The sequence below is a fragment of the Oncorhynchus mykiss genome, unplaced genomic scaffold, assembly GCF_057628025.1.
Source record: "Oncorhynchus mykiss isolate SJ-2025 unplaced genomic scaffold, ASM5762802v1 scaffold103, whole genome shotgun sequence".
In the NCBI taxonomy this organism is placed as follows: domain Eukaryota; kingdom Metazoa; phylum Chordata; class Actinopteri; order Salmoniformes; family Salmonidae; genus Oncorhynchus; species Oncorhynchus mykiss.
The window spans coordinates 1,712,501-1,729,409 of NW_028322102.1; the positions used below are offsets into that span (position 1 = coordinate 1,712,501).

Sequence of the window (16,909 nt, forward strand, 5' to 3'; positions counted from 1 at the left end):
GACCCCAGGCCCGTCGTCCATTAGTCAGAACCCAGGCCCGTCGTCCATTAGTCAGACCCCAGGCCCGTCGTCCTTTAGTCAGACCCCAGGCCCGTCGTCCTTTAGTCAGACCCCAGGCCCGTCGTCAATTAGTCAGACCCCAGGCCCGTCGTCCTTTAGTCAGACCCCAGACAAGTCGTCCTTTAGTCAGAACCCAGGCCCGTCGTCCTTTAGTCAGAACCCAGGCCCGTCGTCCTTTAGTCAGAACCCAGGCCCGTCGTCCTTTAGTCAGACCCCAGGCCCGTCGTCCTTTAGTCAGAACCCAGGCCCGTCGTCCTTTAGTCAGAACCCAGGCCCGTCGTCCTTTAGTCAGAACCCAGGCCCGTCGTCCTTTAGTCAGAACCCAGGCCCGTCGTCCTTTAGTCAGACCCCAGGCCCGTCGTCCTGTAGTCAGACCCCAGGCCCGTCGTCCTTTAGTCAGACCCCAGGCCCGTCGTCCTTTAGTCAGACCCCAGGCCCGTCGTCCTTTAGTCAGACCCCAGGCCCCTTTAGTCAGGCCCCAGGCCAGTCGTCCTTTAGTCAGACCACAGGCCCGTCGCCCTTTAGTCAAGCCCCAGGCCAGTCGTCCTTTAGTCAGGCCCCAGGCCCGTCGTTCTTTAGTCAGGCCCCAGGCCCGTCGTCCTGTAGTCAGGCCCCAGGCCCGTCGTCCTGTAGTCAGGCCCCAGGCCCGTCTTCCTGTAGTCAGGCCCCAGGCCCGTCTTCCTGTAGTCAGGCCCCAGGCCCGTCTTCCTGTAGTCAGGCCCCAGGCCCGTCTTCCTGTAGTCAGGCCCCAGGCCCGTCTTCCTGTAGTCAGGCCCCAGGCCCGTCTTCCTGTAGTCAGGCCCCAGGCCCGTCTTCCTGTAGTCAGGCCCCAGGCCCGTCTTCCTGTAGTCAGGCCCCAGGCCCGTCGTCCTGTAGTCAGGCCCCAGGCCCGTCGTCCTGTAGTCAGGCCCCAGGCCCGTCGTCCTGTAGTCAGGCCCCAGGCCCGTCGTCCTGTAGTCAGACCCCAGGCCCCTTTAGTCAGCCTGTCATCTTTTAGTCAGACCCCAGGCCCGTCTTCCTGTAGTCAGGCCCCAGGCCCGTCTTCCTGTAGTCAGGCCCCAGGCCCGTCTTCCTGTAGTCAGGCCCCAGGCCCGTCTTCCTGTAGTCAGGCCCCAGGCCCGTCTTCCTGTAGTCAGGCCCCAGGCCCGTCTTCCTGTAGTCAGGCCCCAGGCCCGTCTTCCTGTAGTCAGGCCCCAGGCCCGTCTTCCTGTAGTCAGGCCCCAGGCCCGTCTTCCTGTAGTCAGGCCCCAGGCCCGTCTTCCTGTAGTCAGGCCCCAGGCCCGTCTTCCTGTAGTCAGGCCCCAGGCCCGTCTTCCTGTAGTCAGGCCCCAGGCCCGTCTTCCTGTAGTCAGGCCCCAGGCCCGTCTTCCTGTAGTCAGGCCCCAGGCCCGTCTTCCTGTAGTCAGGCCCCAGGCCCGTCGTCCTGTAGTCAGGCCCCAGGCCCGTCGTCCTGTAGTCAGGCCCCAGGCCCGTCGTCCTGTAGTCAGGCCCCAGGCCCGTCGTCCTGTAGTCAGACCCCAGGCCCCTTTAGTCAGCCTGTCATCTTTTAGTCAGACCCCAGGCCTGTCATCTTTTAGTCAGACCCCAGGCCTGTCATCCTGTAGTCAGACCCCAGGCCAGTCGTCCTGTAGTCAGACCCCAGGCCAGTCGTCCTTTAGTCAGACCCCAGGCCAGTCGTCCTTTAGTCAGACCCCAGGCCAGTCGTCCTTTAGTCAGACCCCAGGCCAGCCGTCCTTTAGTCAGACCCCAGGCCAGCCGTCCTTTAGTCAGACCCCAGGCCAGTCGTCCTTTAGTCAGACCCCAGGCCAGTCGTCCTTTAGTCAGACCCCAGGCCAGTCGTCAGACCCCAGGCCAGTTGTCCTGTAGTCAGACCCCAGGCAAGTCATGCTTTAGTCAGACCCCAGGCCAGTCGTCCTTTAGTCAGACCCCAGGCCAGTCATATCATTCCTCCCTGCACAGTAACTTTAAAATATTCTTTGTGATTGGCCTCCTTCGACCAAATACCTCAGTCATACTGTATTCTATACCGTACTGTATTCTATATCATACTGTATTCTGTATCATACTGTATTCTGTATCATACTGTATTCTATACCGTACTGTATTCTATACCATACTGTATTCTATACCATACTGTATTCTGTACCATACTGTATTCTGTACCATACTGTATTCTGTACCATACTGTATTCTGTACCATACTGTATTCTGTACCATACTGTATTCTGTACCATACTGTATTCTGTACCATACTGTATTCTGTATCATACAGTAACGTCACCCAACTGAACCTCCCTGCCCTCTCACAGTACCACTCCAAGCATCTCACCCCCCACCTCCCTGCCCTCTCACAGTACCACTCCAAGCATCTCACCCCCCACCTCCCTGCCCTCTCACAGTACCACTCCAAGCATCTCACCCCCCACCTCCCTGCCCTCTCACAGTACCACTCCAAGCATCTCACCCCCCACCTCCATGTACATTAACTTTACCTTGTCCCTTGTGGTTGACCTCCTTGGCGGCGATGACCTTGTTGATGACGGTCTGGAGAAAGTCGCTCTCCCCCGCCACCCTGGTTGAAAAACGGGAGATGTTCAGTTGCCTGTGGCGAAGCACGGCATCATCCAACGCTAGCCTGTAGTAGGCACATGACAGGAACAACACCAGAGAGAGAGGAGAGGAGAGGAGGGCAGAGGAGAGAGCAGAGCAGAGGAGAGTAGAGGAGAGAGGAGAGTAGGGCAGAGAGAGAGCAGAGAGAGCAGAGAGAGAGAGCAGAGTAGAGGAGAGGAGGGCAGAAAGAGAGAGAGGAGGGCAGAGAGAGAGAGAGAGAGAGGGAGCAGAGATAGAGAGAGCAGAGTAGAGGAGAGAGGAGAGGAGAGGTGGGCAGAGAGAGAGAGAGAAGAGAGGAGGAGAGAAAGCAGAGAGAAAGAGAGAACAGAGGAGAGAGGAGAGGAGAGGAGGGCAGAGAGAGAGAAGAGAGGAGGAGAGAGAGAGAAGAGAGGAGGAGAGAGAAAGCAGAGGAGGGCAGAGAGAGAGCAGAGGAGGAGGAGAGGGCAGAGGAGAGGAGGAGAGAGAGAGCAGAGGAGAGGAGGGCAGAGGAGAGGAGAGAGGAGAGGGAGAGCAGAAAAGGGCAGAGGAGAGGAGAGAGCGCAGAGGAGAGGAGGAGAGAGAGCAGAGGAGAAGAGGAGAGGGAGCAGAGGAGAAGAGGAGAGGGAGAGCAGAGGAGAGGAGGAGAGAGAGCAGAGGAGAGGAGGAGGGCAGAGAGAGAGCAGAGGAGAGCAGAGGAGAGGAGAAGAGAGAGCAGAGGAGGGCAGAGAGAAATGCCTGAAGGATGCATAACATTTAAAGGAATACATATAGTATGTTTAAGGGTAGAAATGAAAGAAATAAGACCTTGATTGAATTAAAAAGCAGCAATAACATTGAAGCATGCCTAACATCTCTCCATTTCCTCTTCCTGTGGACTTTAAATCAACTAAATATTAATAGACTAGGCTAGAAAAGGCCATTGTAACCCTGGTCGAAGTCTTTTAGGGAAAGATGTTGCCCCCGGCAACACTAGGAAGAACATGACATTATATCTCAACCTTTGTTTTAACAATGTGAGGGCCATTTCCATCTCCAAAACGAAGCCGTTTGCATGCCAGAGATCTCTAACCAATTATATAGTTACATCAAACAGTCCTTAATTAGGAACGGTAACTTCCTGTTTAGTTTGCCTTAGAACAGGGTCCTAGTTAAAAACTAAAGCTGCTATTCAGGAAACTACCAAAATTCATCACTACGACAGTGTGTGTGTGTGTGTGTGTGTGTGTGTGTGGAGAGGAGGAGAGAGTCTAATCCATTATGTATGTTCCTAGATAGAGCTGTTAACTGAGGAGATCTGCCTACCGTGCCAACTAAACTAAACTGATTGGTAGCTACGACTGAGTTCCAAATGACACTCTATTCCTTACATCCTTCACCACGTTCACTATATAGGGAATAGGGTGCCATTTGGGGTCAGTGGTAGTGCACTATATAGGGAATAGGGTGCTATTTGGGGGTGAATAGTAGTGCACTATATAGGGAATAGGGTGCCATTTGGGGGTGAATAGTAGTGCACTATATAGGGAATAGGGTGCCATTTGGGGGTGAATAGTAGTGCACTATATAGGGAATAGGGTGCCATAGTAGTGCACTATATAGGGAATAGGGTGCCATTTGGGCCTCAAACTAAACTATTTCCAAATATGGAATCCTCTCAGGGACACAGGCAGTTAATGAGATCGCCTTAATTTAGTCACGGTGGAATAGTGGCCTGAGCCCAAAATGGCAACCTATTCCCTATATAGTGCACTACTTTAAACCTGGTCTATGTAGGTAATAGGGTGTGCAATAAACTGCACATGAATCAGGTGTGAAGGGTTGAAAACATCCCTGTTTGAGTCACAAATGGACCAGGGTCTATAGGGTAGTAGTGCACTACTTTAGACCAGGGTTTATAGGGTAGTAGTGCACTACTTTAGACCAGGGTCTATAGGGTAGTAGTGCACTACTTTAGACCAGGGTCTATAGGGTAGTAGTGCACTACTTTAGACCAGGGTTTATAGGGTAGTAGTGCACTACTTTAGACCAGGGCCTATAGGGTAGTAGTGCACTACTTTAGACCAGGTCCTATAGGGTAGTAGTGCACTACTTTAGACCAGGGCCTATAGGGTAGTAGTGCACTACTTTAGACCAGGGTTTATAGGGTAGTAGTGCACTACTTTAGACCAGGGCCTATAGGGTAGTAGTGCACTACTTTAGACCAGGTCCTATAGGGTAGTAGTGCACTACTTTAGACCAGGGCCTATAGGGTAGTAGTGCACTACTTTAGACCAGGGTTTATAGGGTAGTAGTGCACTACTTTAGACCAGGGTCTATAGGGTAGTAGTGCACTACTTTAGACCAGGGCCCATAGGGTAGTAGTGCACTACTTTAGACCAGGGTCTATAGGGTAGTAGTGCACTACTTTAGACCAGGGCCTATAGGGTAGTAGTGCACTACTTTAGACCAGGGCCTATAGGGTAGTAGTGCACTACTTTAGACCAGGGTTTATAGGGTAGTAGTGCACTACTTTAGACCAGGGTCTATAGGGTAGTAGTGCACTACTTTAGACCAGGGCCCATAGGGTAGTAGTGCACTACTTTAGACCAGGGCCCATAGGGTAGTAGTGCACTACTCTAGACCAGGGCCCATAGGGTAGTAGTGCACTACTTTAGACCAGGGCCCATAGGGTAGTAGTGCACTACTTTAGACCAGGGTTTATAGGGTAGTAGTGCACTACTTTAGACCAGGGTCTATAGGGTAGTAGTGCACTACTTTAGACCAGGGTCTATAGGGTAGTAGTGCACTACTTTAGACCAGGGCCCATAGGGTAGTAGTGCACTACTTTAGACCAGGGCCCATAGGGTAATAGTGCACTACTTTAGACCAAGGTTTATAGGGTAATAGTGCACTGTATAGGGAACGACATGCCGGCACCAAACTCTAACACGACACATCCAAATATATATCTGACTAATTCCGTAAAGTCAGTGTGGAAGAGGTGAAAAGATGATTGTTGTCTATCAACAAATGACAAGCCACCGAGGTCAGACAGTCTGGATGGAAAATTACTGAGGATAATAGTGGATGATATTGCCACTTCCAATATGCCACATCTTCAATTTAAGCCTACTAGAGAGCGTGTGCCCTCAGGCCTGGAGGGAAGCTCAAGTCATTCCCCTCCATAAGAATAGTAAAGACCCATTTACTGGCTCAAATAGACAACCAATCATACAAAACAACTAAAACCTTATGCAACTGTGAAGAGACACACACAAAAGGTAGAGACACACACAAAAGGTAGAGACACACACAAAAGGTAGAGACACACACAAAAGGTAGAGACACACACAAAAGGTAGAGACACACACAAAAGGTAGAGACACACACAAAAGGTAGAGACACACACAAAAGGTAGAGACACACACACAAGGTAGAGACACACACACAAGGTAGAGACACACACAAAAGGTAGAGACACACATAAAAGGTAGAGACACACACAAAAGGTAGAGACACACACAAAAGGTAGAGACACACACAAAAGGTAGAGACACACACAAAAGGTAGAGACACACACAAAAGGTAGAGACACACACAAAAGGTAGAGACACACACAAAAGGTAGAGACACACACAAAAGGTAGAGACACACACAAAAGGTAGAGACACACACAAAAGGTAGAGACACACACAAAAGGTAGAGACACACACAAAAGGTAGAGACACACACAAAAGGTAGAGACACACACAAAAGGTAGAGACACACACAAAAGGTAGAGACACACACAAAAGGTAGAGACACACACAAAAGGTAGAGACACACACAAAAGGTAGAGACACACACAAAAGGTAGAGACACACACAAAAGGTAGAGACACACACAAAAGGTAGAGACACACACAAAAGGTAGAGACACACACAAAAGGTAGAGACACACACAAAAGGTAGAGACACACACAAAAGGTAGAGACACACACAAAAGGTAGAGACACACACAAAAGGTAGAGACACACACAAAAGGTAGAGACACACACAAAAGGTAGAGACACACACAAAAGGTAGAGACACACATTGTAATATTGTCGTATGGTTGGTACATTTTTTATTGTAGATATGAAGTGGTGTAATAATGTAATATGATGTGCTTAGACGCAAGGAAGAGTAGCTGCTGTCTTGGCAGGAACTAATGGGGATCCTTAATAAACCCCAGGAACTAATGGGGATCCATAATAAACCCCAGGAATAGTAGCTGCTGCCTTGGCAGGAACTAATGGGGATCCATAATAAACCCCAGGAAGAGTAGCTGCTGCCTTGGCAGGAACTAATGGGGATCCTTAATAAACCCCAGGAAGAGTAGCTGCTGCCTTGGCAGGAACTAATGGGGATCCATAATAAACCCCAGGAAGAGTAGCTGCTTCCTTGGCAGGAACTAATGGGGATCCATAATAAACCCCAGGAAGAGTAGCTGCTGCCTTGGCAGGAACTAATGGGGATCCATAATAAACCCCAGGAAGAGTAGCTGCTGCCTTGGCAGGAACTAATGGGAGTCCATAATAAACCCCAGGAAGAGTAGCTGCTGCCTTGGCAGGAACTAATGGGAGTCCATAATAAACCCCAGGAAGAGTAGCTGCTGCCTTGGCAGGAACTAATGGGGATCCATAATAAACCCCAGGAAGAGTAGCTGCTGCCTTGGCAGGAACTAATGGTGATCCATAATAAACCCCAGGAAGAGTAGCTGCTGCCTTGGCAGGAACTAATGGGGATCCATAATGAACCCCAGGATGAGTAGCTGCTGCCTTGGCAGGAACTAATGGGGATCCATAATAAACCCCAGGAAGAGTAGCTGCTGCCTTGGCAGGAACTAATGGGGATCCATAATAAACCCCAGGAAGAGTAGATGCTGCCTTGACAGGAACTAATGGGGATCCATAATAAACCCCAGGAAGAGTAGCTGCTGCCTTGGCAGGAACTAATGGGGATCCATAATAAACCCCAGGAAGAGTAGCTGCTGTCTTGGCAAGAACTAATGGGGATCCATAATAAACCCCAGGAAGAGTAGCTGCTGTCTTGGCAAGAACTAATGGGGATCCATAATAAACCCCAGGAAGAGTAGCTGCTGCCTTGGCAGGAACTAATGGGGATCCATAATAAACCCCAGGAAGAGTAGCTGCTGCCTTGGCAAGAACTAATGGGGATCCATAATAAACCCCAGGAAGAGTAGCTGCTGTCTTGGCAAGAACTAATGGGGATCCATAATAAACCCCAGGAAGAGTAGCTGCTGTCTTGGCAAGAACTAATGGGGATCCATAATAAACCCCAGGAAGAGTAGCTGCTGCCTTGGCAGGAACTAATGGGGATCCATAATAAACCCCAGGAAGAGTAGCTGCTGCCTTGGCAGGAACTAATGGGGATCCATAATAAACCCCAGGAAGAGTAGCTGCTGTCTTGGCAAGAACTAATGGGGATCCATAATAAACCCCAGGAAGAGTAGCTGCTGTCTTGGCAAGAACTAATGGGGATCCATAATAAACCCCAGGAAGAGTAGCTGCTGCCTTGGCAGGAACTAATGGGGATCCATAATAAACCCCAGGAAGAGTAGCTGCTGCCTTGGCAGGAACTAATGGGGATCCATAATAAACCCCAGGAAGAGTAGCTGCTGCCTTGGCAGGAACTAATGGGGATCCATAATAAACCCCAGGAAGAGTAGCTGCTGCCTTGGCAGGAACTAATGGGGATCCATAATAAACCCCAGGAAGAGTAGCTGCTGCCTTGGCAGGAACTAATGGGGATCCATAATAAACCCCAGGAAGAGTAGCTGCTGCCTTGGCAGGAACTAATGGGGATCCCTAATAAATACAACAAGAGAATAGGATGCCGTTTCAGATGCAGGCCCCGTCTAATATAGACTTAATGTTCTGGTCCATAGAGGTCAGAGTACGACCCTAACATAGACTTAATGTTCTGGTCCATAGAGGTCAGAGTACGACCCTAACATAGACTTAATGTTCTGGTCCATAGAGGTCAGAGTACGACCCTAACATAGACTTAATGTTCTGGTCCATAGAGGTCAGAGTACGACCCTAACATAGACTTAATGTTCTGGTCCATAGAGGTCAGAGTACTACCCTAACATAGACTTAATGTTCTGGTCCATAGAGGTCAGAGTACGACCCTAACATAGACTTAATGTTCTGGTCCATAGAGGTCAGAGTACGACCCTAACGTAGACTTAATGTTCTGGTCCATAGAGGTCAGAGTACGACCCTAACATAGACTTAATGTTCTGGTCCATAGAGGTCAGAGTACTACCCTAATATAGACTTAATGTTCTGGTCCATAGAGGTCAGAGTACTACCCTAATATAGACTTAATGTTCTGGTCCATAGAGGTCAGAGTACTACCCTAATATAGACTTAATGTTCTGGTACATAGAGGTCAGAGTACGACCCTAACATAGACTTAATGTTCTGGTCCATAGAGGTCAGAGTACGACCCTAACATAGACTTAATGTTCTGGTCCATAGAGGTCAGAGTACGACCCTAACATAGGCTTAATGTTCTGGTCCATAGAGGTCAGAGTACGACCCTAACATAGACTTAATGCTCTGGTCCATAGAGGTCAGAGTACTACCCTAACATAGACTTAATGTTCTGGTCCATAGAGGTCAGAGTACGACCCTAACATAGACTTAATGTTCTGGTCCATAGAGGTCAGAGTACGACCCTAACATAGACTTAATGTTCTGGTCCATAGAGGTCAGAGTACGACCCTAACATAGACTTAATGTTCTGGTCCATAGAGGTCAGAGTACGACCCTAACATAGACTTAATGTTCTGGTCCATAGAGGTCCAGTATGTTCTGGTCCATAGAGGTCAGAGTTCTACCCTAACATAGACTTAATGTTCTGGTCCATAGAGGTCAGAGTACGACCCTAACATAGACTTAATGTTCTGGTCCATAGAGGTCAGAGTACTACCCTAACATAGACTTAATGTTCTGGTCCATAGAGGTCAGAGTACTACCCTAACATAGACTTAATGTTCTGGTCCATAGAGGTCAGAGTACTACCCTAATATAGACTTAATGTTCTGGTCCATAGAGGTCAGAGTACTACCCTAACATAGACTTAATGTTCTGGTCCATAGAGGTCAGAGTACTACCCTAACATAGACTTAATGTTCTGGTCCATAGAGGTCAGAGTACGACCCTAACATAGACTTAATGTTCTGGTCCATAGAGGTCAGAGTACGACCCTAACATAGACTTAATGTTCTGGTCCATAGAGGTCAGAGTACTACCCTAACATAGACTTAATGTTCTGGTCCATAGAGGTCAGAGTACTACCCTAACATAGACTTAATGTTCTGGTCCATAGAGGTCAGAGTACGACCCTAACATAGACTTAATGTTCTGGTCCATAGAGGTCAGAGTACGACCCTAACGTAGACTTAATGTTCTAGTCCATAGAGGTCAGAGTACGACCCTAACATAGACTTAATGTTCTGGTCCATAGAGGTCCAGTATGTTCTGGTCCATAGAGGTCCAGTATGTTCTGGTCCATAGACCTCCAGTATGTTCTGGTCCATAGACCTCCAGTATGTTCTGGTCCATAGAGGTCCCACCATAGACCTCCAGTATGTTCTGGTCCATAGACCTCCAGTATGTTCTGGTCCATAGAGGTCCCAACATAAACTCCAGTATGTTCTGGTCCATAGACCTCCATTATGTTCTGGTCCATATGTGTTGTGTTTATAGAACATCTCCCCCATGATCAAGTAGGAACGGAGACATCGACACGGATTTTGTGACATAGTGCGCTGTGTCATGGTGATGTAATGGATGGGAGAGAGTGTGTGTGTTCATATTTCATACTCACGGCTGGAAGGGGATGAAATGCTGCTTGTCCTCATCATCCATCTTGCCTGTTATGATGTCAGTCACATCCATTACTGTTAGAGACGGGACATATAGTATAGAAGGTCAATGCTATAGCAGTCTGTTACTGGTAGAGACATATAGTATAGAAGGTCAATGATATAGCAGTCTGGTAGAGACATATAGTATAGAAGGTCAATGCTATAGCAGTCTGTTACTGATAGAGACAGAGAGGAATGTTAACACAAACAGACCGGTACCCAGGCTAGTTCCAGTAGTCTCTGTTACTGACAGAGAGGAATGTTAGCACAAACAGACCGGTACCCAGGCTAGTTCCAGTAGTCTCTGTTACTGATAGAGACAGAGGGGAATGTTAGCACAAACAGACCGGTACCCAGGCTAGTTCCAGTAGTCTCTGTTACTGATAGAGACAGAGAGGAATGTTAACACAAACAGACCGGTACCCAGGCTAGTTCCAGTAGTCTCTGTTACTGATAGAGACAGAGAGGAATGTTAACACAAACAGACCGGTACCCAGGCTAGTTCCAGTAGTCTCTTGTTACTGATAGAGACAGAGAGGAATGTTAACACAAACAGACCGGTACCCAGGCTAGGTCCAGTAGTCTCTGTTACTGATAGAGACAGAGAGGAATGTTAACACAAACAGACCGGTACCCAGGCTAGTTCCAGTAGTCTCTGTTACTGATAGAGACAGAGAGGAATGTTAACACAAACAGACCGGTACCCAGGCTAGTTCCAGTAGTCTCTTGTTACTGATAGAGACAGAGAGGAATGTTAACACAAACAGACCGGTACCCAGGCTAGTTCCAGTAGTCTCTGTTACTGATAGAGACAGAGAGGAATGTTAACACAAACAGACCGGTACCCAGGCTAATTCCAGTAGTCTCTGTTACTGACAGAGAGGAATGTTAGCACAAACAGACCGGTACCCAGGCTAGTTCCAGTAGTCTCTGTTACTGATAGAGACAGAGGGGAATGTTAGCACAATCAGACCGGTACCCAGGCTAGTTCCAGTAGTCTCTGTTACTGATAGACAGAGAGGAATGTTAACACAAACAGACCGGTACCCAGGCTAGTTCCAGTAGTCTCTGTTACTGATAGAGACAGAGAGGAATGTTAACACAAAGAGACCGGTACCCAGGCTAGGTCCAGTAGTCTCTGTTACTGATAGAGACAGAGAGGAATGTTAACACAAACAGACCGGTACCCAGGCTAGTTCCAGTAGTCTCTTGTTACTGATAGAGACAGAGAGGAATGTTAACACAAACAGACCGGTACCCAGGCTAGTTCCAGTAGTCTCTTGGTACTGATAGAGACAGAGAGGAATGTTAACACAAACAGACAGGCTAGTTCCAGTAGTCTCCGGGTTTGAAGACACGGCCACCATTTACCTGCCACTCCAAAGGGTCTCCTCAGCCCAGAGGTCAGCTTCTTGGTGTTGTTGTCACGTAGCTCCATCCGTCCGACTCTAACGATCTGGCACACAAAGCTGATCTTCTCTCTCTTTAAATCCTCACTGCCAAGGTCCTGTGGGGGGGGGGGGGGGAACGACGACAACCAATAGACTCAGTGGTGGTGTATTGGGAGGAGCAAAACCACCCTGGTGTACCTGTAAACGTCTTGTATTCCTACACAACTTCAGTTACAAATCGGGAAACAAATCGTTTATACTGATCAAATAATAGAAACGCAACATTACAACAATGGTGTAATGATGATGCTGTTTAAATCAGCGTGTTGATATACCACACCTGACAGATGGATGGTTTAACTGGTCAAAGGAGAAGTCGCTCACTAACAGAGATGTAAACAGGGTTTTTTGTGTGAATGGAACATTTCTGGGATATTTTATTTCAGCGCATGAAACATGGGACTAACACTTTATATATTTTTGTCCATTGTAGATAGAAGTGGTGGGGGGGGGGGGGGGGCACATTTTAGTTGTTGCTCTAGTACTACACACCTGGATGAAAGCTAGATGAAAGAGATGAGTTGAACGGGATGTGTCGGGAACAACAAACAAACCCCCCTTTAGGTCCCCAGGACCAGGATGAGGAAACACTGAGAAAGAGTGAAGCTATTACATATTACCACGGAGCTGCAGTATGACCGCGGAGCTGCGCTGCAGTATGACCACGGAGCTACAGTGTTACCACGGAGCTACAGTGTTACCACAGAGCTAGTGTTACCACGGAGCTGCAGTATGACCACGGAGCTACGCTGCAGTATGACCACGGAGCTACGCTGCAGTATGACCACGGAGCTACAGTGTGACCACGGAGCTACGCTGCAGTATGACCACGGAGCTACAGTGTTACCACGGAGCTACAGTGTTACCACAGAGCTAGTGTTACCACGGAGCTGCAGTATGACCACGGAGCTACGCTGCAGTATGACCACGGAGCTACGCTGCAGTATGACCACGGAGCTACAGTGTTACCACGGAGCTACAGTGTTACCACAGAGCTAGTGTTACCACGGAGCTGCAGTATGACCACGGAGCTACGCTGCAGTATGACCACGGAGCTACGCTGCAGTATGACCACGGAGCTACAGTGTTACCACGGAGCTACAGTGTTACCACGGAGCTACAGTGTTACCACGGAGCTGCAGTGTGACCACGGAGCTACGCCGAAGTATAACCACGGAGCTACACTGCAGTATGACCACGGGGCTACGCCGCAGTATGACCACGGAGCTACGCTGCAGTATGACCATAGGGCTACGCCGCAGTGTGACCACGGAGCTACGCCGAAGTATAACCACGGAGCTACACTGCAGTGTGACCACGGGGCTACGCTGCAGTATGACCATGGGGCTACACCGGAGTTACCACACAGTGAATGAGTCAGTATTACCTTGGTAACAGTACTGCCCAACACAGTGAATGAGTCAGTATTACCTTGGTAACAGTACTGCCCAACACAGTGAATGAGTCAGTATTACCTTGGTAACAGTACTGCCCAACACAGGAAGCAGCTGATTGGAGAACGGCTAATAATAACGGCTGGAACTGAGTAAATGGAACGGTTTACAGCACATAGAAACCATGTGTTTGATACCATTCCATCCAGACATCACTATGAGCCCGTCCTAACCAATTAAGTTGACACCAGCCGCCTGTGCTGCCAAAGCGCACATTCAAAATTTGACTTATTGTTCCCAATTCTAGTTACATTGAGACTCTGTATCATTACAATGAGGCCAATAAGGACATCATCCCCTATCAAATCTGCTTTTAGTTTCTCATCCAGGCTGATCTGTTTATTAGGCTGCAGCAGTAACACCACCAGGCTGATCTGTTTATTAGACAACAGCAGTAACACCACCACCACCAGGCTGATCTGTTTATTAGGCTGCAGCAGTAACACCATCAGGCTGATCTGTTTATTAGACTGCAGCAGTAACTCCACCACCACCAGGCTGATCTGTTTATTAGGCTGCAGCAGTAACACCATCAGGCTGATCTGTTTATTAGGCTGCAGCAGTAACACCATCAGGCTGATCTGTTTATTAGGCTGCAGCAGTAACACCATCAGGCTGATCTGTTTATTAGACTACAGCAGTAACACCACCAGGCTGATCTGTTTATTAGACTGCAGCAGTAACATCACCAGGCTGATCTGTTTATTAGGCTGCAGCAGTAACACCACCAGGCTGATCTGTTTATTAGCCTGCAGCAGTAACACCACCAGGCTGATCTGTTTATTAGGCTGCAGCAGTAACACCACCAGGCTGATCTGTTTATTAGACCGCAGCAGTAACACCACCAGGCTGATCTGTTTATTAGGCTGCAGCAGTAACACCACCAGGCTGATCTGTTTATTAGGCTGCAGCAGTAACACCACCAGGCTGATCTGTTTATTAGACTGCAGCAGTAACACCACCAGGCTGATCTGTTTATTAGACTGCAGCAGTAACACCACCAGGCTGATCTGTTTATTAGACTGCAGCAGTAACACCACCAGGCTGATCTGTTTATTAGACTGCAGCAGTAACACCACCAGGCTGATCGGTTTATTAGCCTGCAGCAGTAACACCACCAGGCTGATCTGTTTATTAGACTGCAGCAGTAACACCACCAGGCTGATCTGTTTATTAGACTGCAGCAGTAACACCACCACCACCAGGCTGATCTGTTTATTAGGCTGCAGCAGTAACACCTCCAGGCTGATCTGTTTATTAGGCTGCAGCAGTAACACCACCAGGCTGATCTGTTTATTAGGCTGCAGCAGTAACACCACCAGGCTGATCTGTTTATTAGGCTGCAGCAGTAACACCACCAGGCTGATCTGTTTATTAGGCTGCAGCAGTAACACCACCAGGCTGATCTGTTTATTAGACTGCAGCAGTAACACCACCAGGCTGATCTGTTTATTAGACTGCAGCAGTAACACCACCAGGCTGATCTGTTTATTAGGCTGCAGCAGTAACACCACCACCACCAGGCTGATCTGTTTATTAGCCTGCAGCAGTAACACCACTAGGCTGATCTGTTTATTAGGCTGCAGCAGTAACACCACCAGGCTGATCTGTTTATTAGACTGCAGCAGTAACACCACCAGGCTGATCTGTTTATTAGCCTGCAGCAGTAACACCACCAGGCTGATCTGTTTATTAGACTGCAGCAGTAACACCACCAGGCTGATCTGTTTATTAGGCTGCAGCAGTAACACCACCAGGCTGATCTGTTTATTAGGCTGCAGCAGTAACACCACCAGGCTGATCTGTTTATTAGACTGCAGCAGTAACACCACCAGGCTGATCTGTTTATTAGGCTGCAGCAGTAACACCACCAGGCTGATCTGTTTATTAGACTGCAGCAGTAACACCACCAGGCTGATCTGTTTATTAGGCTGCAGCAGTAACACCACCAGGCTGATCTGTTTATTAGGCTGCAGCAGTAACACCATCACCACCAGGCTGATCTGTTTATTAGGCTGCAGCAGTAACACCACCAGGCTGATCTGTTTATTAGACTGCAGCAGTAACACCACCAGGCTGATCTGTTTATTAGGCTGCAGCAGTAACACCACCAGGCTGATCTGTTTATTAGACTGCAGCAGTAACACCACCAGGCTGATCTGTTTATTAGGCTGCAGCAGTAACACCACCACCACCAGGCTGATCTTTTTATTAGGCTGCAGCAGTAACACCACCAGGCAGATCTGTTTATTAGGCTGCAGCAGTAACACCACCACCACCAGGCTGATCTGTTTATTAGCCTGCAGCAGTAACACCACCAGGCTGATCTGTTTATTAGACTGCAGCAGTAACACCATCAGGCTGATCTGTTTATTAGGCTGCAGCAGTAACACCACCAGGCTGATCTGTTTATTAGACTGCAGCAGTAACACCACCAGGCTGATCTGTTTATTAGGCTGCATCAGTAACACCACCACCACCAGGCTGATCTGTTTATTAGACTGCAGCAGTAACACCACCAGGCTGATCTGTTTATTAGACTGCAGCAGTAACACCACCAGGCTGATCTGTTTATTAGGCTGCAGCAGTAACACCACCAGGCTGATCTGTTTATTAGACCGCAGCAGTAACACCATCACCACCAGGCTGATCTGTTTATTAGACTGCAGCAGTAACACCACCAGGCTGATCTGTTTATTAGGCTGCAGCAGTAACACCACCAGGCTCATCTGTTTATTACACTGCAGCAGTAACACCACCAGGCTCATCTGTTTATTAGACTGCAGCAGTAACACCACCACCACCAGGCTGATCTGTTTATTAGACTGCAGCAGTAACACCACCACCACCAGGCTGATCTGTTTATTAGGCTGCAGCAGTAACACCACCAGGCTGATCTGTTTATTAGACTGCAGCAGTAACACCACCAGGCTCATCTGTTTATTAGACTGCAGCAGTAACACCACCAGGCTGATCGGTTTACTAGGCTGCAGCAGTAACACCACCACCACCAGGCTGATCTGTTTATTAGCCTGCAGCAGTAACACCACCAGGCTGATCTGTTTATTAGACTGCAGCAGTAACACCACCACCACCAGGCTGATCTGTGTATTAGACTGCAGCAGTAACACCACCAGGCTGATCTGTTTATTAGACTGCAGCAGTAACACCACCAGGCTGATCTGTTTATTAGCCTGCAGCAGTAACACCACCAGGCTGATCTGTTTATTAGCCTACAGCAGTAACACCACCAGGCTGATCTGTTTATTAGACTGCAGCAGTAACACCACCAGGCTGATCTGTTTATTAGGCTGCAGCAGTAACACCACCAGGCTGATCTGTTTATTAGACTGCAGCAGTAACACCACCACCACCAGGCTGATCTGTTTATTAGGTTACAGCAGTAACACCACCAGGCTGATCTGTTTATTAGACTGCAGGAGTAACACCACCAGG

General features: G+C 48.5%; 1 protein-coding gene across 4 annotated transcripts in view; it reads right to left on the bottom strand.

Annotated features, from left to right (window-relative positions):
- The window catches only part of LOC110513667 (dedicator of cytokinesis protein 1), a 636,864-nt gene that overhangs the window by 519,168 nt on the left and 100,787 nt on the right, over positions 1–16,909 (bottom strand). For 2 of the 4 annotated variants that reach the window (XM_090228873.1, XM_090228871.1), the window contains exons 10-12: positions 11,920–12,055; positions 10,509–10,581; positions 2,553–2,632 (exon numbers count right to left, since the gene is read on the bottom strand). In XM_090228873.1, the coding sequence (XP_090084999.1) occupies positions 2,553–2,632; positions 10,509–10,581; positions 11,920–12,055 (289 nt within the window). Of the gene's footprint in view, positions 1–2,552; positions 2,696–10,508; positions 10,582–11,919; positions 12,056–16,909 lie in introns of all 4 variants that reach the window. The other 2 variants (XM_090228870.1, XM_090228869.1) reach the window with 1 other exon arrangement.